Raw genomic sequence first — 24,102 nt, forward strand, 5'->3', positions numbered from 1 at the left:
TATATTTCTCTATTCACTATAAAACAAAGTAATTTTCTACAAAACAAAGTAATAATGGATAACTGGTTGTCTACAAACCATGAGTTGTGAATGTTTTTTCTGTACCGCTGATCGTAATTAACATTTTTTGTCATTTTGCAGCTGTAATTGAACATCAATCATTGAAAAATTCAGGGTTTTTTTAACTGAATAAAGCACCTTACTGAGATGAAATAAGTTGACGTTACTTTTCAGTAAAAATATTTAGCTTTGCCTCAAGTATATCTTTAACACAATGTAAGATAATCTGATTGCAAAGATAGAAAAACACATGGCTCTTCATATTTCTAATACCAACCATATTTAGTTCTTTACTTCTTTTCGTTCCCGGTGGGGGGTCCCCCTTGCCAATAATTGTCCTGCTGGTAGATATTAAGAGTGGCTTGCTTGCTCTAATGAAAGATTTATTTTTTTGAAACGGCTAAATTCTGCTCACAAATTAACTGACATTGAATCAGTTAGATAAAACATCTGCATCATGTTATTTGTGCGCCATAATTGGAGACATCCATTTTATCACTTGTTTTTGTTAGTTTTCCGAGCCTTGAATATTTATATTGTGAAGTTATTTTCTGTTTTACTTAATTACACTTGATTGATACATAGGGATGAGCCATATTATAACGACATTCTGAGAAACATCGTTCCCTCAGCTGGGGTTTGATATTGTTCTACATATTCCCGCTGGTAGATATTAAGAGTGGCTTTCTTGCTCTAATGGAAATTTATTTTTGAAACGGCTAAATTCTGCTCACAAATTAACTGACATTGAATCTGATGAACTTGCACGGTAAAGGCTATTGTCAAGATATCAATAACTGAAAATACTTCCTGTTTTGTCCGCCAGCATTTGACTGCCAAATAGAGAAGGCGATATCTTGAATAAATAAGCAGCTCAAGAAGGACACACGAGAAACATGTTTTGCTCGAGTTGGGTGTGGAAACGTGCCAGATCACTTCAACATGTTAGATTGAGTATAAACACTATCTGCTGCAAAAACTAGCCAAGGTTATCTCAAATGTGTTTTAAAACAGCGCGTTCGCAGTTTTGGAAGGAAGAAATTTGAAGTTATATCTTTATGCGTGGGAGATGGTACTAAGCAAACATCTGCATCTTATTATTTGTGCGCAATAATTAAACAAATCCATTTTCACTTGTTTTTGTCAATTTTCCGAGCCTTGAATATTCGTATTGTGAAGTTATTTTCTGTGACTCATTTGATTGGTTTCTTGCACGTTGATTGACACATAGGGATAGCAAAGCGTGTTTCGTCAAATCAGGTTTAACTGGATGAAAATCAGAAACAGACACCTGAAAAAAAAACTGAATTTTACATGGGTTTATCGATGTCTATATGTTCTAAATTTAAGCGTAAGCACTAACTGCAAAACCCATAAAAACTAGCCTAGGTTATCCCACGTGTGTTTTAGACAACACGTTCGCAGTTTTGAAAGTAAGAAATTTAAAGTTATGTCCGTGTGCGTGGGAGGTGGTCTTATGTTGAACATCTGCATCAAGTTTTTTGCGCGCCACAATCGGAAAATATCACGCACGTCGATTTTTTAACACTTGTTTTTGTTACTTTTCCGAGCCTTGAATATTCGTATTGTGAAGTTATTTTTCTGTGACTCATTGATTGGTTTCTTGCACGTTGATTGACACATAAGGAATGGGCGATATTTTAACTAAGTAATCTGACTCAAGAAACGGACATTATGAGAAAACATCGTTCCCCAGGCGGGGTTTGTGGAAATGAAACGATAAGAATGATGGTTGCAAAGTTTTTTTTTTTGTATACTCATTTCAGCGCTTTTAAAGTAAAGGGCTTAGGCTCCACTGGGAAATGTGAAAAGATCTCTTTTAATGAGCAACTAAGGAGCCTATCAGGACCAAGAGCTTGTCGGCCATGTCTTTCACAATTCTGTGAGTTCAAACTCACAGCAGTGCTATCTGAAGTGTATCAAAGACTGTCGCTGTCTGTCGATTAAACTACAAAGGTCAAGAAACGACAGCCAATACGGCGAGTTGAACGAAAGCAGCCATTTTACAAACAAGGACTCTATGAAAAACATCCACGGAAGCGGTTTACTACGTAACTGCGGAGAGAATACTCCACTAAGGTACCAAAAACGTTATCATGTAATAGCGTTATTTTGACCGCGAATGGGTTTTCAGTCTTCACCTTTGCATAACAGTCCATGCCTTTCTTTTTTTATTTCATATCGAGGAGGAAAGCTTCAACCTGACGAACGATAATACAAATAATCATTCAATAATTAGAGGCACTATTTGCAATGTTATTATGCTTCGTAACCCCGTCAAAAATTTTCTTTCTTATGGATGGTAATGGTCCTTTCCCAAAAAAGTGGGGTTGAAAATAAATTGTTTTTCTTTTATCTTTTAAACTGTAACGTAACCTGCTGCCACCTGAAACCTTTGGGACATTTTAATTGATTTCTTACGGAAAAAGGCAAAAAAAAAAAACTGGAAAGGGCACTGAAAGAAATATTATTATATATATATATATATGTGTACCTGTGTGTGTGTGTGTGTACGTGTGTGTGTGTGTGTGTGTGTGTGCGCGTGTGTTTGTATTTATAATATTACATATCTGAAAGTTGGACACATCAATGTAGACAACTTTTTCTTGTGACTCTGAGTTTCACGCTTACGCGATCATCAGGACGGATTTTGAAGTTTTGCACTTTCAAGTTCCTTTTTATTCGGGTATTGAAGGTAGAAAGGATTTCCTCTTTTAATGGAACCCGGAAGTTAAAAACTTTAAATAAAAAAAAATTATTGAATTTCAGGGGACGAAAGAAATATCAAATCACCAGAATTAATCCTGGCAGATACTTTTTTAGCTTCTCACCTGCGTGGATCATTTTTAACTTTTGCACTCGTGTTACAATGAGAATGCCCTCGTTTTCAGCCAATCAGAAACGCGTAGTTATTTTTTCCATATACATTTTAGGGTTCTTAACAACATTGTTCCTTGTGCTGATGATTTTTCACGTGTTACCCAATGGCTGCTGTAGAAAACAATCCGTTTGTCTTAATAGAGGAACCTGTACTGAGCTCTGTCAACCCACAATGTGTTCGGTACAATTGTTCCTGTCCTGTTACGTTTTTTGGAAAAGCACTGCGAGGTCAGCAGGAAAAGAAAGCTGTCAAGATTTCAAAGCAGCCGGGTGGGTCCACCGCGGCTGGATTGGTAGACAGTTAACATTGACAATAATCAAACCTTCCAGGTGTTCTGTGATTTTGGATTCAGGGAGCCTGGGTTCGCTTGGAAAAACCTGATTGAGTCGTTTAGCTTATACAACAAAGATCGTTTTCAGGTTATTTGCTTTCTCTTTAAATCCTTCTAAAAAATATCTAAGACATGAAAACGTTAGGACGGCGAAAAGCGCATTCAGGGAGAAAAAAAAAAGAAAAATGTGAAATACATTCAGTATCATGTTGCTTCCATGAGTTTTGTTTTCATAAGCGACAGTTTTGACAACGATCGTTACACAAGTTGACGATGGACAAGAATCAAACCATTCCAGGTGTTCTGTGGATTTTGACTCAGAGCCTGGGTTCGCTTTTGGAACCTGATTGAGTCCTTTAGTTTATCCAACAAAGATCGGTTTTCAGGTATTTACTTTCTCCTTAATACTTCTATAAATATCTAATAAATGAGCGTAGGACGAAAGCGCATTCAGCGGAAAGATGTGATCATAACTTCCTCATCAATTCTGCTTCCTCTGCAGGAGGACATCGGGTTTACGATGACTACCAAGCCATCAGCGGTGATGCCCCAAACTGGCAGGCTTACATCATCAAACGACCCTACCTCCTTTGGCTCAAAGATCACTCGACTCACTGGAGAGCTACTTGCCGATACAACACAGATGGTACCGTATACACAGATTACCTGAGAGCCGCGCTTGAAGACTTTGACATCATTAAAGACGTACCCACGGTGGTAGACACCTGTCGACCTTACGAATATGTCAACATCCGGGGGAAATGAGTGTGTGAATTGCACTGCATTCACAGCGTATAAAAAAGGCTTTTACTCTCTGCATGTCGACTCTTATTTTACCCATCGGTCCTGCGATTTCGACGCAAGCAAGTCGGCCATAAATGACCGAGGACAACTTTGGAATGTACAGTTCTACAAATCCCAAATTCCGTTGCACCTCAAACTCGGGTGATACGACTCAGTTCTGGATCGGAGGCAAATAGTACGCTGACTAAAAAACACAGTTTTATAGATGGTGATAATTCTGTTGGTATTTGAGAATTAATAAGAGTGAGTGTGACACTAATGGACTATCCGACTGGGGTCATTTTGCTAGTTTTTAATGTGGAATTCACGTAGGAAAGATTAGATCCGTTGATTAAATGTAGTAAGATAGTTACACTACCACAATTTTTCAAGGTAAACTTTCTAGCAATATAAGCAAACAAGTGAGACAAAAATTACGTAGGTGTTCCAAAATTCATCTGACAATTTATCGATCCTGGATATACCATTATTTATCTTACGGCATTAATGTAAGAGGCCAGGCTGCAAAGACTTATATTAAGAAACCAGTCGTCATCTATCATCGAAGGGGGGAAGGGGGCTGAACATTCTCAGAGGGGAGCAGTCGTTACCAACAGAGTATAAAGGGAAGATTCTAGAAAGTTTACAGCGAATTAACTACCAATGAGGAGGATGATTTTTCTTTGGTGGGATCAGGTAAATTTTACTGCGACAACCACGTCCAATACTGTTCCAATAAATATGCTTTATTTTAAATCCATTTCAGTTTTAATGGATGGTAGTTTAAATACGTTAACCTGAGGCAGTATTTCTAATCTTTTTAGTTTAATGGAAAAGGACGAATACGTTGGCTTACCTACCTTTATCAATTTTCAAAGGATTTGAAAAGTAAATTAACTGTTCATCGCGTGTGTTTTAAAAAAATTGTAAATTTTACAAGCCTCGTGGTTTCATTCAGGTTTCCTCGCCTTGTAGATTTCGTGTTTAATTAGCTTATTATACTTCCTCGTTAATTTTCATTGTAGTGTAAATACACGGAAAAATTACGGACAGTCGAACCTGTTTTGAGCGACACCGTATTAAGCAGTCACTCTGTAATTTATGCGGGCTCTTGGCGAAATTATCTCCCCTTAAACAACGTAATGTTCATCAGTCACCTCTATTGAGCGGTCGTGCTTATTCTCTGCTGAGTCCCCACGGTCTGTTTGTATTGTCTTGGACCTCTATTGAACGGTCAGTTCTGGCGGAACCACTCAAATAAAACTAAAAACAAGCTTTCCGAAGTATATTTAATCCATGTTTATCTCCCGAAATCTACGCTAGCAGTATTTTTGAGCGTGCTTTTGTACGTTGAGTGGTATATTTTGGCATAAATCAGTGTTTTTTTACCGTTATTTGCAATACCCCTATTCTGTGGAACCTGTATTTAGCGTCAACCTGTAGTAAGCGGTCATTCTCCATGGGTGACCGCTCAATGCAGGTTTGATTGTGCATTCTTAGTCGTCCTCTGCAAACTAAAATCCTAAAATCACCAAAATTAGCGTGGTTCGAGATCGAGAACCCTGATCGATGGCGAATTATTTCCATTTTATCTGGAACCAAACGCTGTCTGCATATATCTTATGCTGAAGTTTATGGTCTGGTTCCGTTGGAGACGGTTATCACATCAACCCATTCGCTAAATTTCTACGAAAAATTCCTTTTTTTTTACTGACGTTTTCGTTTCTCGGCGTTGCCTGCCTGAACTATATTTCATAAAGGCACGACGGGAAGGTGACCAAATGCAACCATTTTTGGTAAGAGCATTCCGGAAAAATTGTAAAAAATGCCTCTACCAGCTCGTAAATTAGCGAAATTGAAATCTTCGTAAATGGAAATCATGTCAACTGGATTCTCCTTTATTGATTATGTGATTGGCAATGATCACCAGCTAAAAAACAAGTCGCTTTGACGATCACACTGGTACACTTGTCGAAAAGGATCAGAAAACTGTTATTCGGGCGTTCACTTCACCGTAATCTCCTACGTGAATAATGCTTGCGTGACAAGCCGAGAGAGCCCTGAGAAACTAAATATTAGATTAAAAAAAGTACTTCCTTTCCGCGAAAACTACCAACTTTCAGGAGCCGCGAAATATTGGGTATTCTAATTCCTCTTTACTCGAGGTTCCGATCTTTAGGTAGGGGTGACCGATATTTATGGTGAAATGTATTTGAACTAGTGTTCCAGTTTCTGATCATAAAATATAATCATCACATTGTGGGTGACACTGACGGATCGTATTTTTCTCCATTAGATTGTTCGAGATGTCGGAAAACGATCGCTTAATTACTGAAGCAAGGGGAATTCAACACACTCGAATAGCAGTAGAAGATGTTGGTCGGGCTGTCCGAGTTCGAAATACAATGTATGCTTATTCAAATCACTTCATTACGCAGAGCCGACCGTACTTTCGACGACAGCTACCGACTTACATCGACTGCGTATGCTTTCTGTGGTTAACGTGGGCGATGTTTTGGGCGTCTTGGCTTGGTGCCTTGGCCGACAAAGGAGGTTATTACAAAGGTGCACCATTTTACTGTTTCTTTGTTTGCGCAATTTTCATTGGAATCTTCTGCCAGCACGAGATTGTCAACAGAAAATCGCTTCGGATTGTCTTGACACAGCCTGTTCTCGACGGGCAACAGAAGTTAAACGCGCTGTTACGAAGTGACAGTCACAGAATTGCAAGGAATGGCTCTACAGAATTACCAGGCTGGAATTGGGTTCGTTCATGTATCGGAAGGAAAAGTAAAATTCCAAGCCTTTAATCGCAAAGCTGAGCAGGCGATGATCTGTGCAAGGAAGACATCACGATGCATGCTAATTCTTTTCCTCAGCTCTGCTTGTTTTAATTTTTATTTTATGATGACTTCCTCGCTGGGTCTTGCGTTTTCAAGAGAATGATCAGAATACGGTAACTTTAGTACTTTCAAATGATATTTTGGTATACAAATCACTTTGTTACCCTTGAAACGTTATAACTTCGGTGAGAAAACTTTATACTTGTAGATGACGTAAAGCAATGTTTCGTTATATGTCACTTCGTTTGTCACGCGACGCCCGCTCTTTTTTCACGCGGCTCACCTTTATGCTGTGTTACATTGAGAGGGCCAGGCTCGAATAATTTGGATGTTTTGGTTACTACTAGATAAAATACGCGTACGAAGAATTCAGAGTGGGGGGATGGTGGCATAAGGAGAGTCTACAACTCCAGTTTTCTCGGTCCATGACCTTTTCCAGATCAATCGCTTTTGCAAGCATCACGTGATGTCCCGTGACAGAAATGTTTTCGCTGTGACTAAGGAGAGTTAATCGTTGACTTGTCTTTTTATTTCTCAGTACAATTTTTGCATCCAATTGTATTTCTTTCCCTTTATAACTTGTAATAATCATTTATTAGAAAAAATGCGTTCGATTTCTAGTAAAACAGTAATTTTGATTGTACTGATTGCCCAGAATAGTCAGGGAAAGAGGACTTGTGATGTGCTCAGTTTCAGGCTGTGTCATGAACCTTATCGCAAGGAACCAAAAGAAAGAATAGGCACACTTTTTATCTGATTGGTCGAGATAGTCAAGCGCCCAATCACAGAACGGGGAAAATCAATACTAAAGCAACCCAGATGAACTTTCGACAGTGAATTGAGAAACCTTTAATACACAGTTTTAAAAAAAAATTATTTGAGAGTAGACACCCATGTGAACTGTAACTTATTTACAAATATTTATATTAGAAAATCTTCAAGAGATTTTACATGCAAAGTAGACGATGCCCCAAAGATAGGTCAGCTATGGGTCACGCACACTTAAATGATTTAAAGGCGATTTCTTTCCGCGCATAAAAATCAAAGTGTCACTTCGGGAAAAGATTTCGAACAAGTTTGCACAAATAACATGGGGGTGAAGAAACAGGGTCGGCCAGGGGGGGTAGTGGAATACCAATATACCCGAAAAAAAATCGACAAAATACCCCAAAATACCCCAAATTCCTCCAAATATACCCAAAAATAATCGAAGCTTTGAATACTTTATACCTGAAATTCAAAGAAAGTGATATACTGAATACCCATATTTAAGCTGCAGTATACCGTATACCCGATTTAAAACGCCCCTGAATACCGAATACCCAAAAACCCTGGCCGACCCTGAAGAAAGTCGAAAAAGTATTGGAACTTCTGGAAGTCGTGCGTCGATATAAGTATGATTTACTGAGTTACTGATACAAGCCAATCAGTAGATCAGTTTGAAGAGCCTGCTGTTTAGTGACAATATGAAACTTAACGATCAGCCTCGATTCCTTACTCCTCGACGGTTTTGTTTGAACTGATAACAATCAAAAACGTTTTCTCAAAACTCGAGCAAATGTCCTATCTTTTCGAGCCGCATCAGTTCCTTCGCTGATGCCATACCTTCGTTTGGGATGCGAGTTTCTCTCTACACGTGCCTCTTGTTTCCCATGTCGACGTACCATTACCGGCCGCACAACTGGACACTGATCTTCGTTCAGCGTTTTTAACTGCCAGGGAAGGCTTACCGCTGCCTCTCTGGCACCCTCTTGCATTGGTGTCAGCTTTGTTTGTCTGGGGGACCCCCTCGCTTTTGTCGGTGTTGGGATCATTTCTTGATGTTGTGGTTTTTTCTGTTCCACGTAAACATACTCTTTTCCAACTCGACGTCTGCCTTGCCTAAGCTCACCCGTATCAAACTGGTCCCTGGATGAGTAACTTGTGCTGGGTACTTGACTTAACTGGCGATTTGAATAACGCTCCGAGGTATCTGCCTGCTTCATATGTAGATAGACTCGCGCTTGATAGTGTGAGAAGGAAACCTCCGTGTTCCTTAGCCTTTCTTGGGTGTCCACGTTTCTATAAATTCTTTTTTCTTCTTTAGGTTTTGAAGTCATTTCAGGAGACGTTGGTCTGTTAAGCATTTGATCCTTGCATGGAAAGGAAATTTGCGCCGTTCCTAGAATATTATTACGACAATGATATCGCGAGAAACGCAGCATAGCCTTATTGTCAACCTGTGTTGGGGAATTCGTCTGCTTTAGGTCGTAGCATGATTCTGAACGATCAGTCAAACCCCACATGGCCTCTCTACTCTTCATGAAAGTTTGGCATAACTCAAGCATGGAAGGAAGTTCTTGACGGCCTTTCATATTTGTGACAAACTGAGCATGGAATAGTTACATAATAACCATATGACGGTGTGGTGGGACACTCGCTTAACCGCCTAATTAACGATGTCGGCGTCAGCTTCAGACAGTTATAGGAAAAAAATATTTTTCTTTTCTTTGTCTCCTGTTATTATCATTCAATTCAGTCATTTGGCGAAATACTGAAATAGTAATTAAAAAATAAGGACCACTGAAGTAAAAAATGAGCTGAAGCAAGGATTAGAGAACATCAACTATTTGAAAAAAGGTGTCGACTAAAGTACATTTGCCTTTTATTTCGATTTTTTTCTCTACTTTAAGGGGCGCATCGCATTGCACAGTGCCATTACAAACAGGAAAAGATTTGCCTAATTGCCGTTATTTCGTTTCTAGACAAAAATGCGACAAAAATATTAGATGACAAACAACGTTGTCGGCCCGTTTGACGATTTCATGTCGGTCTCCTAAACAAACTGTGACGCACCACAGGTAGCCCATGCTCTGAATACGCACTAGCGTACTGTGCTGTAATGTTTGTTCTTACCTAACTGTTGAAATTAAGAAATTTGAATGAGTAAAAAGTATGAAGACGTAAAAGCAGACGAACTTAAGTCTCCTTCTATTGCTTGAAATCAACCCAAAAACCACACCGAAGACAATAAAACTCAATATTGGAGCGAGTCAAGGGATGTTTAAATGCAATCTGGCTGATGTTCTTACTGTTATGTAATAACTTGAAGATCGGACTGTTTCTCGTATATTGAGTTTGGTTTGCCTGTGAACTTTTCGCTCTGTGTCTTGTTTTATTCCAGTTTCTAAGCAATAACGGAATAAACAATGGCAAATAAGGTTAAAAGCTGTTAGATTCGGGAACGCCTTTCTTTCATCGCATCGATTTTTTTTTCTTAATTACCATCAATTTCAGTTTCTTTTTCGCGATGAAAAATACAAAGTTATTGATTGATGGATTCCTGATCATGAACATCTCTCTCAATTTTCAACCTTAAATTTACCAGAGAGTACAAGGTCGTACCAATCAAAGTATGTTTTCAATAGCAGTTAGCTTTTTTTGAGTTATTTTTTATTTATGTAAAAAAAAAAAAAAAGAAATTATGTGAGCTTGTAGGCTGGTACTTTGGTCGCACCAATCAGATTGCCGCATCAGGGTACGCATCTCGCACCAATCATATCACAGCATTTGGATATCCTGCACCAATCACAGCGTATGGGTATTGCTTTCTTTCAAATGATGTCATGAAATCAGGGGCTGTGCACAAAGAATTTTGGGCTCTTCTGATGAGCGTAACGGTTTGTGGCCTTTGCGAGAGTAGTCTCGTCAATTAAGGTCAAGATTTATCGGGATATGAAAGTTAAAACCTGTTTTTCCACTCCCTTACTCACACCGCACACGCCAAACAACTTACATTCCACTCGTACCATGAAGTTCAATCAGAACATACCCAATCATCGCACTGCTTGAACATTAGACAATTTTCACGTGCTTGAAATGTATTTCACCAATCAAATTTCATTTTGCCAGCTAATTGTAGACGAATAATTTTGATTTTTTCTCTGTTAGTGGAATGGTAGTTGGCGTAGTGGTTTTCGCAACCGATATTTCGTCCCGTCACGCAATGCACTCTCTCTCCAACGGGAAATGGATTTTATTTTTACTAATAAGTATTTAGACAATAGAGACAATAGACCCTGAAATACCTTTGTGAGTTCAGATAATTAGGTTTTTTTTTTCTTTCTCCTAAGATGGAGTAATGCGATAATTTCGTTCTTATAAAAGTTATGCTCTTTTCCTGCTACAAAAATGGAAACATGAGGTTCACAAAGTGTCCCATCTTAACCCAGCCAAAAAAGGTAACTCTTGGATGCTACGCATGCCGATGTTTTCTATTGCTAGGCGACAATTAATAGATAACTTCTTGTATAATAAGGGTCTTAATGGACCTTGTTTAACCTTAACTCTATGTGGTCAACAGTGAAAGAACATAGCGGTAAGGGATAATAATTGGCAAATCTTAACCGTTAGTCGTGAAAAAAAGTTTATCGCAATATTTTTTCTGTTAACGGAACTTGCCAAATTTTTACCCGTTGGCCGTAAAAGCCACCATCCCTCTGAGAGCCTCTATGGTACGCCACAAAATATATTTTTGATAATTTTCATGTGGCTTTGAATCATGTTTATAGATTTTTCAAAACGAAACAGAAAGGCGCAGGCAAACACCTTTCCCTAAGACATTTTAGGAGAAAGTACATTGACACACAGGTAAAAAACACCCATGTACACTCACTATTACTGGGATCAAGTCAGGATGGTACTGAACAAAGCAATATTTGTATACAGCCCTAGGATATAGGATTTTGGATGAAATCTTGCGAATAGAGAAAAGGAGGTGGTTCCAAATAACAAAAATAACAGTGATGGTAAAGCAAGCTAAAACGGCAGAAATCGCCAGAAACTACAACGGACAGACGAGATGTAAGCAAGTTTTATTGATTTTACTTGTAAAATATTGATATTTCGAAATATTTATCGTTGTAAATCGTTTGATACTAGAAGCTTGCTCTAAAATCTGATCAGCGAGTATAAGTCGTAGTTTACTTTCGGTCGATGTTGAAGGGCACTTGGACACACTTAGGTATTTGGATTCCTTCGTAGAAACTAGTCTTGACTACGTCATTACGGGGCAATTCAAGCAACTGGTGGTAAGCTTAGCTTTGAAATGTACAATCGGTTCGAGCATACAGATAGCGGGCTGTAAGATATCTTTGAAAAAAGTTCCTCCCCATCAAAATTTTTGGATAGTAATGGCTTTTGAAGGCCCCCAGCCATCAGCCTAGGCTGCACAACTATCTGAAAGAAAGATTCCATATGAATGGTGGTCGGCGATGTAATGGCGCTTTTCAAATGATTCGATAGGCTGGTCACATCTCTTAATTTCCCAGGAGTCATTCTTGTAGCCAAAGAGTTGCATAAGAATGTGGTTACAGTTTTAAAATAATTTGCAGGGTTCTGTGATAGCTAAAGCGCGTTGTTAAGCGTGCCTGACGTCACATCCGGTATTTATTTATTTATTAGCGATATTTGTGCAGACGGGCCAAGTTCAGCTTAAACTTGTTTGAATGGGCGCCGGTTTTGGGGATTTCCGGTCGTGAAAGTTGTGCTGAATGAGAACACGCGACCGCGTGTCCTCATTCTGTTTTATATGCGATTAGTGACTAATTGATTACTTAATTTTACAGCATGTTATTGTGTAAAACGAGTGACCTGCGATTGATGAATGAGCATATGTTCCAATATATATCTCTTTTTACTAATCCTGAAATGAGGTTAGCACAAACAAACGCCTACGTTTGATGACGAATGAGGAAAGGGAACTGCTGCGGTTCTCACATCGCTTACGGCCATTATAGTTTTATCCGCGTGATTAAGAAATCACGTTTTTTTTCTCTATCGTTTGTATTGCTTGTCTCACTCATGTTCTGACCAAGCGTCTGCTATGCATTTGTTCAATTGCTAAAACTGCATCACATCAGTACGAAATGATGGAAAATTGGTCATGAAATTATTCGTAACTGACGTTAGATGAGCAGGTCATTATAACTGCGGTTCCGAGGACACTTGTCCGTTATGCTGTACTTTGTCCTTGTACCACGTGGTTCCTGTTTTTCACGTACGCTTCACATGATCGAACGTGATCCACCTAACGTGAGCATGCGTAGAGCATTGTTGTTATGACAACAACAGCCCGGGGATCTCGGAATAACAAGGATAATGGCGGACATACACACGATTTCTGTGGTCGGTCTCCTTAAAGATGCCGAATTTCACATGATTAAAGGAGCTGCAGAGGTATTATTGAGATTAAATGAGAATTTTTATGAAGGTTTTCAATAATAAAAGTATAATGCTCATGTCTGATGTACTTTTTCATTTTATCACAACAGCAACTTAGCCAGAGGGAACCCGATGTTTTCACCGAGCCGTACGTCCTGGGTTTGTTGGAGTGTGATTGGGATACGTTCATTCGAGATAAGAAGAAGGTAGGATAGAAAGAAGCAATTATGAATCTATTTAAATTAATGAACTGAAGATCTAGGGAAGACACCGAGATCACTCAGAAAAAATTGATTTCTCATGTAAGCTTGTTGTTTGGCGTCAATTGAAAAGTACGCTAACCTTCTAAAAATTTCCAGCGTGACCTGTCGTTTATAAATAAATCAAAATTTCGAAGCTTTCAGGTACGCTAGTGCCTTATTTTAAACCTCTTGAGTGTTTGGAAAGTATTATGGAAGAAACCAATCTTGCAATATTAGTTGATTTTTTTATGCATCTCAAATAACCATGTTAGGTACAAGAGTACATTGTTTGTTGCATTTGTGATAAGACTTAACGTGTTCCAACCAAGTACAATTCATTAAGCTTACTTAATGTAAGCATAAACCGGCGTGTTTGGTTAATATTTTTATTTTTGGGTCGAATGATTTTGATGAATGGTTCTCCAATTCATTTTCCAAACACATGGCATTCGTCACTCATGAGTTCCTTTGAACAAAAACAATAAAGAGAGCAATTATTTTTTTAAAAACGATAACCTAAGATTTTATGGTTGGTTAGCGGAGTTTGATTTGAAAGAAGTTTTCATCTGGTCAAAATTCACGTGATAGAGTTGAGACAAGCAGAGGCTAAATTCCATATTTCATTCCTAAACATAAGTTTCAGATGATAGGAAATACCATCGCTTAGTTTTCCCATTTAAATTGTACCATTTCCTTTCGTTTTGATAAATATGTGTATTTTTGAATAAGAACTTGTTCCAATTAGGTGAAAACATAATGTATCATGAGGTTTGTGCTTAGGTTACAAAGAGAGCCAAAAATCATAAATCCTGTCAATTGGAGGATTCATCTTATAAGAGATGTAAAAAGTTCAATAGGTTTTCCCAGGATTGATTGTTTTCTCCATAAATGGTAACTGATTTACTTCTTTATGGTGTTTGATATTTTAAGTATTTTTTTTGGACTCTATATGCAAGACCAGTATTTTAGCAGGAAAAAATTTTTCAAACTGTTGATTTGGACATTTCTGTTCTGTTAGCAAAAGGGATCCCCTTTTAACTGTTCATATGGGATGCTTGGGTGTAAAGCCCTGTTCAAACAGTTGCTTTAGTTGATGATAGTTTCAACTATAATGTGCGTTTGAACATGAACTATCGTCAACTATCATGTAGTTCAAATTTGACATGACAGTTGATGATAGTTTTAGCTGTTTGATTGAGTGGATTGATGTGAATTGGTAGGTTTTTGTTCAGCAAATTTTTTCAATGATTAAAGTAGCCATCAACACTTGGCAGAATGTCTCCTAGTTCACTCTTACTATCTCCTGGTAGGCTTGAGTATCTTTAACTTGCAACTTCTTGAGTAAAATCTCAAATGCTACCAAAATTGCTGACCTCAGGGCTTGCCATATTTGCATGATTTTGTCAACTAGCATCAACTTTCATGAATCGTTTGAATGGAAACATGATAGTCAATGATAATGAATGATAGTTGAAACTATAATCAACCATTATGACCATTTGATCCCAACTTAAGATCAACAATGTAAAGGTTTTATTCCTGCTGACCTGTTTTGATTGTTTATAAAATTATGAGAACATTTTCAGGTTCCATGCTCTTGATTTGAAAATGAAGATCATAGTATTTGGGCTGAAGAAAATGGTGGAAGTTAGGATCTCAGAAATAAAGCATCTTGTTTGAGGAGGCCCCTAAATCTGTCTAAAGTATTTAAATGGAAAATTATAAGCTTTCTGAAACAATAATAATACAATAATAAGAACTTTATTTATATAGCGCTTGTATTCTCTGCTCAAGGCACTTTACAATCATACAAAATCATACATTATATAAAAATTTACAAATTTACAACCATATCCTACTTTATGATACTTAAACATAGCTAAAATTCATATACTGACTAAAAAAGAAAAAGAAAACTAAAGCCAGCCATATCTTCTTACAACTCATGTGCTTTTTGCTTCCTTTTTTCTTGCTTTTACTCAATACAGGGGCACTCAAATTGAATGTAGGTCTCTTTTTCTGAATCTGCTCTGTTTCTTTCATTGCTTAATTGAAAACTACTTATTTATTTATTTTTTCATTGTGATGTAATGCTCTCCAGTCAATCTACATTCTAGCATCAGAAATTATTAATTCTACAAATGGAAGATAAATGGAAATTGCTGTCTCTCTTGCTAGGAAATGAGAAAAGAAGTTTGGGGCTTTCAAGAAAATGTCATTGTGTTTTTCGATGAAGAGTTGATTGGAGGACCTGACGATTTTATAAAATGGGCCTTGGATACCCATGGATATAGAGAGTTCAGGTTTGTTATTTGAAAATATGTTGGTATCCCTTGTGTTTATTCTGTCATTAATCTTCGGTTTAACTAGACCTGGGATAACATAAAAATGTATTGCTTTTCATTTAATTTTAAGGGTAACTGTATGTTCTTTTACATTTAGCCAAATTACTGCAAGAAAGATTTTTTTCAGTGTGATATTTATTTTGTTTTTTTTTGCTAGGCCTCTTCCTTTATGGCATGCCATGGCTAAAGAAGCATACAAGGACCATCTACTTGCCACCAAGGTAACGTTGTGCATATTTATCTAAAGCTTTGATCACTCAAAACTTCAATTACTCATGAAATTTTGCTTTGACTGTATTCTTTTAGCATCAGTTTGTTTACTTGGACATAGCAGTGGGCCATCAAAAGATTGGACGACTGTTGATTGAGGTATCTGCATAGATATATCATCCAGATTTCTATTTTTTTGTTTGTCTGAAGTTTTTCCTGTCCAAGAGAGTTTCACATACATGCTCAGCGAGGAGGTATACTTGCTGCTCACAGGAAGAAGATTAGTTTCTTTATAACCTGGAGCTTGTTTCACAAAAGTCCTACTAGTTACTGGTTCTGAGAAAGGAGATATTTGTTTGTAGTGTTTACATTCAAGGTTGAGATATGGATAGCTCTGAAATTTAAACTATAAAGATATCAGCAAATGAAACAGAGTAAGACGTACTCTTGTATTTCTTAATTTGAGAATTTGGAAGATGTCTCCCAGCCCTTAAGCTCATATCTATCAAAAGGAAAAAGTGGGCTATTAATTAGGATGTGCCTGTGGGAGAGAGAAAGTTGAATAAAGTACAGACACAGCTTATACAGGGACAAGCGGAACAAAGACATATTATATTATGAGCCCTTAATTCTAATGTACAGTTCCTTTTCAACAGTTGTTCTCTGAAAGACTACCTAGGACATGTGACAATTTTCGTGAGTTGTGTGTAGGAAGTCAGACTGAATCAGTACGGCATGATCCTCCTCTGAAGCTGTGGTACAAGAACTCAATATTACACAGAATAGTTCCTAATGGCTGGATACAAGGCGGAGGTAATTGCAATAGAGCACATTTTACATTGTATGATAGTAATAGTAGGTACTAGAATGAGACGCTCTTTAGTATATCGCAATATTCCATGTAATTATGTTTATTTTTATGAACTGTGAACTCTAAGCTTGCATAGAAATTTCTGTCAAGCAGAAGCTTTAGAGAGTGAGTGGCTGAATCAGGTGGTAACTTAAGATCAAATACTGTGAACTTTGAGGAATTGACAGCCCTAGGAAAAGCCATCAAAATAAAGAGAAGACTTATCTTTCAGTCAAATGTTTCTTGTCTAGTTTGTGAAAATGACCAGTCAACTTGCATAGATGTTGGTTGTAAGACTTCTCTAGCTTAAACTGATTATTGAGGAAGAAAGTTTTCCAAGAAATTGCTTGTGCCTTAGTTGATTTTCCATTGCTTTCAACTTTTCTGTGCATTTTAAAACTCAGGCACACCTGCGTGCACCCTATTGCATCAAATTCTTGAAACTTTCTCCAATCTTTCTGGCTTTGGTATTCTGTTTGAAGTTCTACCACATTGTAGATTATTGCGTTAGACCAATTAGTCATTCAGCACTGGCTGAAAGTTTTAAAACGTTTGATCCAGAATGCAGCTCCCCGAAGGTTCTCTTGGCCTTTCATAATTCAACTACGGCCAGAAGTTCTATTTACGTCTGAAAGCATTCAGATTGTTTGTGCACCTAATTGAAAATCATTTTCTGTAGGAGTGTTGAGGAAAGATAACAATATTTATTTTGTGTTCTAGATATAGAAGGAGGAAAAGGAACCGGAGGAGAGTCAATATATGGGCCTCTTTTTGAAGGTAATTGTAGGGGTTCGTGTTAGTGACGTAGGAAACTTTTTCGCAACATATTAAGACTAAAAGTTTTTAGGGGTGGAGAAACATAAAAGAATATGGAATATACCAAATAGGATCGAAGATGGGTAAGAATGAAGATGATCGAAACGGATTATCCCATTAACAACTTAGTGAGAATAATAGCCATTTTATTGATTTCTTTAAGACGAAGAAGGGGAGGAGAGTGTGTAACGCAGGCTATACGCTTACACTTAACAAAGGTTTGTCTCGTCATGCAATGTCAATCGACCAGTTAGACTGCTGCGTTCGTGTATACACACAGGAAATTCGAAATTCAATTTCTTGTGAAGAGGCACTCCTTGAGAGGCTCTCGCTGGTTCCCAACTCACTCGTGTGAAAGGACACGCAAAATCCGCACATATGAGCCTGCTCGCTTGCTGTGAAGAAGGCAGTAAGAAGTCTTATAGGCGGCGGTGGACCGCTGGTAACAGTCTTGTCGTGAAACCCCTGCCTTATAGACATTCTTGTCTGTACATACTGTTTTTTGATACCCTTCCTTTATTTGTTGTCGTTTCTAGATGAGGACTTTTCCATACCGCATGGAAAGAGAGGTATTGTGGGTATGGCCAACAGGGGCCGGCATACAAATGGATCTCAGTTCTTTATCACGTTACAGCCCGCTCCTTGGATGGACACGAAATATGTTGCTTTCGGGTAAGAATCACAGCTCTATGTATTAAAACATGGAAAATCACTGCCCTTTTGCTTTTGTTAAATATTTCTAAAAAAAAATCAGAAAAATGAAAGCGTGACCTTGCAACCGCGTTACCAGACTCTTATCTAACCACACCTATCAACGAATGAGAGGGCGCTTTATGTATTAGATATCCTATAAATTGAACTCTATGAGTCTGCATTTACTCTGTACTTTGGATGTCTAATGATAGAAGTCAAATGAAAATGAACAGTTTAAGTTAGTTAGGTAAAACTAACTTTGGGCCGCCGCTCTTATTCGTAGACAAGTAATTGAGGGTACAAGAGTTCTTGACGAACTGGAAAAACAAGAGACGTTCAACGAACGGCCCAAGTCTACCTGTGTAATTGTGGATTGTGGAATATTCGATGTGGAACGCCTTTGGGACACCTCTAGATAGATAAATTACTTTGAAATCAAAGCAATCCTTAATTCACTCTGAATCACTTACAGCTGCTAGAAAAAGGCAGCTGCACAGATTATATAGCTACATTAGTTCAGAGGTTGTTAGTGCAACAAAATTTCCAACAGAGTTATTATTTTGAAAGCAAAGGAACACGTGATATTTAATTTTCATGAAATTCGAGCCTAGCACCTTATGGAAACCTTAATGTGCAATTTGGAATGTTAGTGACTTGCACAGAATCTTTTCCTATTTTTCTGTTGCGTGTTTATAGGGATTACTCTTGGCAAAATTACTCAATGAGAAGTCGACTGAAAACAACGTAGTCAACAGGTTATTACACATCATGCCACAACAATCGATTCTAATTATTTGTGTACTTGATATACATTTTTGAAGTGAAATTGTGAGTTATTTAAAGGGAACCGCGCGTACATATAGTTTGCAAAAAGCGAGTATGAAAAAAGGGAAATGTAATTTTTTTACGAAACTGTAACTTTTATTATAATTCATCTTCCTGTACTTTTTCACGGTCATTTCAAGAGGTTTCAATTGCAGAGAGGAATGAAAGATGTCTTTCTTACTTGTATTGTATTATAGTAACCCAACTATAAGATTTTAACTGATGCAGAATTATGTTTTGAAAGATTACGAATAAAGATCACTCTTGGACAGAAATACGTGTCAGCGAGTATCTATAAAAGTGGGAGGAGAGGTAAAGCAACTATGTTTCAAGGTAATTATACCTATGGATCGTTTTTCATCTAATTGGTTACCAGCTATGCGCAAACCTTTTGGAAAAAAAAAGAGAGAATTTACATGAGGAAAAAGTGCAAATCCCACAGCACTGAGTTGATGCACCAACATGGCCGCCATTTTATTGAATGCGTATTCGAAATTTTCGCTCGCATCCCTGCGGGCTGAAGGACTTGGCACAGGTTCACAACGTGGAATCAGGGCGTGTCACGTCAGGGAAAGGCTATTGGGAAACTCACGGGCGGAGCAGGAGTGAGGGAAATTAAAACTCTCTGTGTTGGAGAAACACACCAAGCAAATTGTCGCCGGTCATGAAAGACATTGAACCAGTGAATCTCGATTTGACACCTTTCAAAGAACCTCAAGGGGTTCGAGATTATCTTGTCTCCCGCCCGCTCAGTGACTCTTTAGACTCGCCGAACCATCCGCTTTGAGGCGATGAGAGCCCGCGCCCTTATCCTGAAAGTTGAAAATTGCGAATTTTACAGGTAAGATGGCATCACTTCGAGAGGCATCGAAGACTGGACTGACCTACGTCTATGCTGGTTAAGTTTTCCTTAGTGTAGGTGATCCTCAAGCACAGAATTGTTTGATTTAGAATAGTTCCACTAGAAAATAGCCCTCGCAAGTTGTAAATATGGCGTCCATGAAAGATTTAAACGAAACTGAATATCTTCCTTTGTTATGGTGAGATTTAAACTTTCCCTCCCATCCCATGCAGCAAAATTTAAGGATGCTGAATTCTTACGCTCTGTAGCCTAGTCTTCGATAACCATGGTAACGCTGGTGTTAACAAAGTGTCTGTTTCAGTTGAGAAGATAATCAGTAATCTGCTAGAAAGGTCTTTTTCTCGATAGGAATAGCGCTTGAGTCAATTTCTTTTCAAACTGAATGTTGCCGGGTTAATTGCGCGTCAGGAAAACTCGTTCTCACGTACCTCTAAACTTATGATAAACTTATTTTCAAATTAAAGTGCAGTATTTCTATATTTAGGAAGTAGTGATCCATGATTATTGGTTAAGATAACCGTTCATCTTGTTAAAAAGTACATACGTTAAATGTTACGATAGTGGTTCCGTCGTGAAATGACACGAGGTTTCTCGGTTTGGCACGTACCGCTTCGACCGCTTAGAAGGGTGAATAGCAGGCGTTAGACTTAGTAGATCAACTTATTTTGAAATGAGACTTCTCCTTGAACTGTTTGCGTTGCTGTTTGTTGCTGTAACTCCAATCAGCTATTTTAATTGGGTCCTGGTCTTTCGTGAAAGTTCTAACAAAGGCATAAATTTTACGGGCGATTACCTTCATTTTGCCTCGCTAATGAATAAACTCTCTCTGAACTTATTTCTTTACCATTGAATGCGTCTTTCATCACAGCTGGAGTATATCAAGGAATCTGCGTTCAAACCAATTCAATCAACTTATTTTAACTCAGGATCAACACATCGACATGTATAACGGATCAGAAACAACACCAGGGTTTTATCTTCTCGTAAGGGTGAGTGAACTTTCGATGATCAATTAAATTACAAGAAATATGTAAGCTAGTTAAACAAATATAGAACTGAATACTTATCACGTAATGAGCACACGAATGCAACTATTTGTTTTAAATACCTCTCAAACCTTTAACTATTAGTTTTCGACGAGCCAGAAGTAGGTCCGAAAGAGTAGATAGCAATTAAGTTATTTCAGAACTTATGAAGTAGCTTTGTACTTTCTAGTAATAAATTTGTCACATGTACAACAAAACATGCTCGAATCAAATGGAAACAAACATTGATCGTGCATTTCAAACGTGTCGATTACCAGTAAAAATCCGTTTCGAGTTTGTCTCGCTGCATAAAACCCTGAGTCCTTTCAAGTGACACAATGGATCGAAATTAACGCAATCTTTTCATTAATTACTGTCAAAAATGCCCCATGTAAGATAGAATCACTTCAGCAAAATGGTATCAAAGTAATAGGGATACATGCATGGTTGATTGCAAAAAATCCTATCGATAAAACCAATTTCGGCAAAAAGTTTTTCAATCAGATTGAAAAATTGCCTCTTTAAATTGGTGCATTTTGACAACTGATGCGATCAGCCATGAACCTCGTGGGAAATTTATCCATCTGAGTGCGCTATATTGTTTCTGTGCACGTATAGTCCAAGATGACGTCAATATAAGCAATCTCTGGAAATAAAACATCATGCCCACGCTAAATACGGTATTAATTAAACACAAAATAACAATCGCTATAAACACTTCACGTTAATATCGCCAGTCTTTTCTAGATAAAGCTTGGGTGATCATGAACTAACTCGGTGTAGAAATTCTCATCGAGACTATTGAAGGAGCCATAACAACTCTTAGATTAAAAATATCCCAGAACTCGCCGCCATTGAAGATTGGCATGGATATCTGCTTCAAACATACAGCCATGTGGGCAGATCCCTAACAGCGAAACGAAAAGGTGATAAATCAATGATAGAAATTTTCAGGACAATGATAATTATTTGTATAAGCCGCAACTGTAAGTCATCGGGGTAGTGTATTTTTGCAAAGCTAACGGAATACTCGTCACTGGCCACAATCTTATATTTTCAAATCATGGGAGGGTTTAAGAGAATAATCACTTTTTTTTTAAAATGGGCGGTGGGGTAATCATCACAAGGTTCTCACTTCTTTCCTTTTCGCAGTCAGACATTCTTTGAAAGGCAAATGTGTCCAAACATCTGCTCACTTCAAGGAGCGCTGTGCACCTCATGCATCAATGCATTCCATTTTGTAGCGCAGCAAAGATTTCACCTCAGATACCTATTCATTTCCAGGCTGCTGCGGACGAATCTTCCGTTGCGGCTTGTCCGCTGACCCACCAGGTTCGAATGATCTGCAAGCTGAAGAACATCGAGCCATTAATCATGCCCTTCAACATCCAAAAGAAGTCCAAAGAGTTTCTTGAAATCAATTCTACTGGGAAAGTCCCTGTTCTTGTTCATCAGCTTAATCCAGACGAGGCCTTGGTTCTTGATGATCCTCTACTCATCGCCAAGTATCTGGAGGAAAGGTTCCCGAACCCGCCTATCAGAAGTAACAACAGAGAGGCTATTGTCGCTGGTAGCAATATCTTCCAAAAATTTTGCGCCCTCATCAAAAATAATGACCCCGCAAAAGATCCCGGTCTTCAAACAGCCCTGCTGAAGAAATTGGAGGAGTTGAATTCCTTTCTGCTGGGCAGTGATAGTTCTTTTATGGAAAGTGATTCTTTGAGATTCTCCGACTGTAGCTTGTTACCCAAGCTCCTCCTCGTTCGCGTGGCTGCTAAAGAATTGAAGGGCCTGGAGATACCAGGGAAGTTCGAAGGAGTCTGGGACTATATTCATGCTGGCGAGAAACAAGTGGTGTTCCGGGACACGTGCCCGTCAGATGAGCTAATCAAAGAGCATTGGTCCAGGAAATTTGCAACTGTGCCTTTGTTAGAGGGCTACGAAAGAAAACTTTAGAGTGTTAGCGGCTAGATAACACAAGTTAAGTGCGGAACGAACATTTTAAGATAATGCCTCAAGAAGAACAACCGAGTCGCGTCTTCTATGAGGCTTGATAGACTTGATACCAGTACAATAAATTGGACTTACTTATCTTCATGGCATGCTCCCTCGTTTCCAAGCTTCCTCTCTATATCTTACGCGAAGAGATTCCTACGAACAAAGTCATAAAGTATCGTGGAGCTATAATAGTGATCCTCTGTAGATTCACTTTGATTAATTATCTTAACACACGGCTCTGCGCTGAAACACAAAGACTACCGCGATAACGGTTATTCTATCGAAGGAAAATCATAATTGGCTTCACTGATAAGCTTAAAAATATTCCTTAATTGCTCTATTACTTCTTTTATAGAAAAATCGACATCGAGCTTTGGCAGTTCAAAACAATTGGTCCCTTTATTGAAATTTCAAAGTGTTTGTATAATCGCCCGTTGTTTATGCACCATTAGCCTTGCGTAACAGTCGCTCTGGTAATTACACAATCTTAACCGCTAAATAGGATAATAAGTGTGAGCTTCAAATATATGGACGTGTCTATCATCTACGCCACTCCTAAATTGCTTCGTCGATCGAGAGACCTGAAGGAGAAGATCGAAGAATGACTGTAAATACCTCTTCAGTTGTCTAGGTACACAGTGCTGCTGCTAAAATTTGCTTGATTTACACGTAAAAATATTTTTGGTCTTGATAACTACACTGAACGTAAAATGTGGATTTGCATTTTCGTAACACAGGTCTTAAAATAAGTCGTTTCCAAATATAGCTTGTTCTGCTGTGCATAAGGCCGGTTGTCTGCTTTTCTTTCTTAATTATCGATCACTAAAACCAACGCATTTAAGAGGGGATTTAATGTCGTTAGCTCACTACCAGCTCACTCAACATTAGTGCCTTCCCTGGTGCGTTGTGGTCGTTTTGTTATCCGTTCTGATGACATGGCCACAACTGCATAGGCAACTTCATTACTGGTATTATTTCAATGCTCTTTTACCTGTAAGAATTACTTCACTTTTGGCTTGTTCACTATAGATGTTGTTGTTTGTTTCAGTTGTGACTAGGCCAGAAACAACTTATCAATGAAGTGAATGATTCAGAACTTTAAATGACTTAAACTTT

General features: G+C 38.2%; 2 protein-coding genes and 2 pseudogenes across 4 annotated transcripts; all 4 read left to right on the forward strand.

The window, feature by feature from the left end:
* Positions 1 to 1,806: 1,806 nt before the first annotated feature.
* LOC131783833 (uncharacterized) lies at positions 1,807 to 4,392 on the forward strand (annotated as a pseudogene).
* A 1,782-nt stretch (positions 4,393 to 6,174) lies between these two features.
* Positions 6,175 to 7,562, forward strand: LOC131783851 (uncharacterized; annotated as a pseudogene).
* Positions 7,563 to 12,324: 4,762 nt separating this feature from the next.
* Positions 12,325 to 19,370, forward strand: LOC131783809 (probable inactive peptidyl-prolyl cis-trans isomerase-like 6). Its single transcript, XM_059100580.2, has 9 exons — positions 12,325 to 13,135; positions 13,231 to 13,326; positions 15,541 to 15,665; positions 15,865 to 15,928; positions 16,014 to 16,076; positions 16,574 to 16,730; positions 17,488 to 17,544; positions 18,120 to 18,255; positions 18,560 to 19,370. Exons 1-9 carry the CDS (start codon positions 13,058 to 13,060, stop codon positions 18,693 to 18,695), a joined length of 912 nt encoding a protein of 303 aa, XP_058956563.2. The 5' UTR covers positions 12,325 to 13,057; the 3' UTR covers positions 18,696 to 19,370.
* Positions 19,371 to 20,785: 1,415 nt separating this feature from the next.
* On the forward strand, positions 20,786 to 23,772 carry LOC131783812 (chloride intracellular channel protein 2-like). Of its 3 annotated transcripts, none has more exons than XR_010718751.1 (3): positions 20,786 to 20,952; positions 21,726 to 21,914; positions 22,273 to 22,361. XR_010718751.1 is itself a non-coding variant. In XM_059100583.2 (2 exons), the coding sequence occupies exons 1-2, from the start codon at positions 20,905 to 20,907 to the stop codon at positions 22,942 to 22,944; spliced, it is 720 nt and encodes a 239-aa protein (XP_058956566.1). In that variant the 5' UTR covers positions 20,786 to 20,904; the 3' UTR covers positions 22,945 to 23,772. The 3 variants fall into 3 exon arrangements, 1 of the variants encoding a protein (XP_058956566.1); XR_010718752.1 differs by having other exon boundaries at positions 20,896 to 20,952; positions 21,736 to 21,914; XM_059100583.2 differs by lacking the exon at positions 21,726 to 21,914 and having other exon boundaries at positions 22,273 to 23,772.
* Positions 23,773 to 24,102: the final 330 nt, after the last annotated feature.

This window comes from Pocillopora verrucosa, chromosome 9 (assembly GCF_036669915.1).
Source record: "Pocillopora verrucosa isolate sample1 chromosome 9, ASM3666991v2, whole genome shotgun sequence".
Taxonomy (NCBI): domain Eukaryota; kingdom Metazoa; phylum Cnidaria; class Anthozoa; order Scleractinia; family Pocilloporidae; genus Pocillopora; species Pocillopora verrucosa.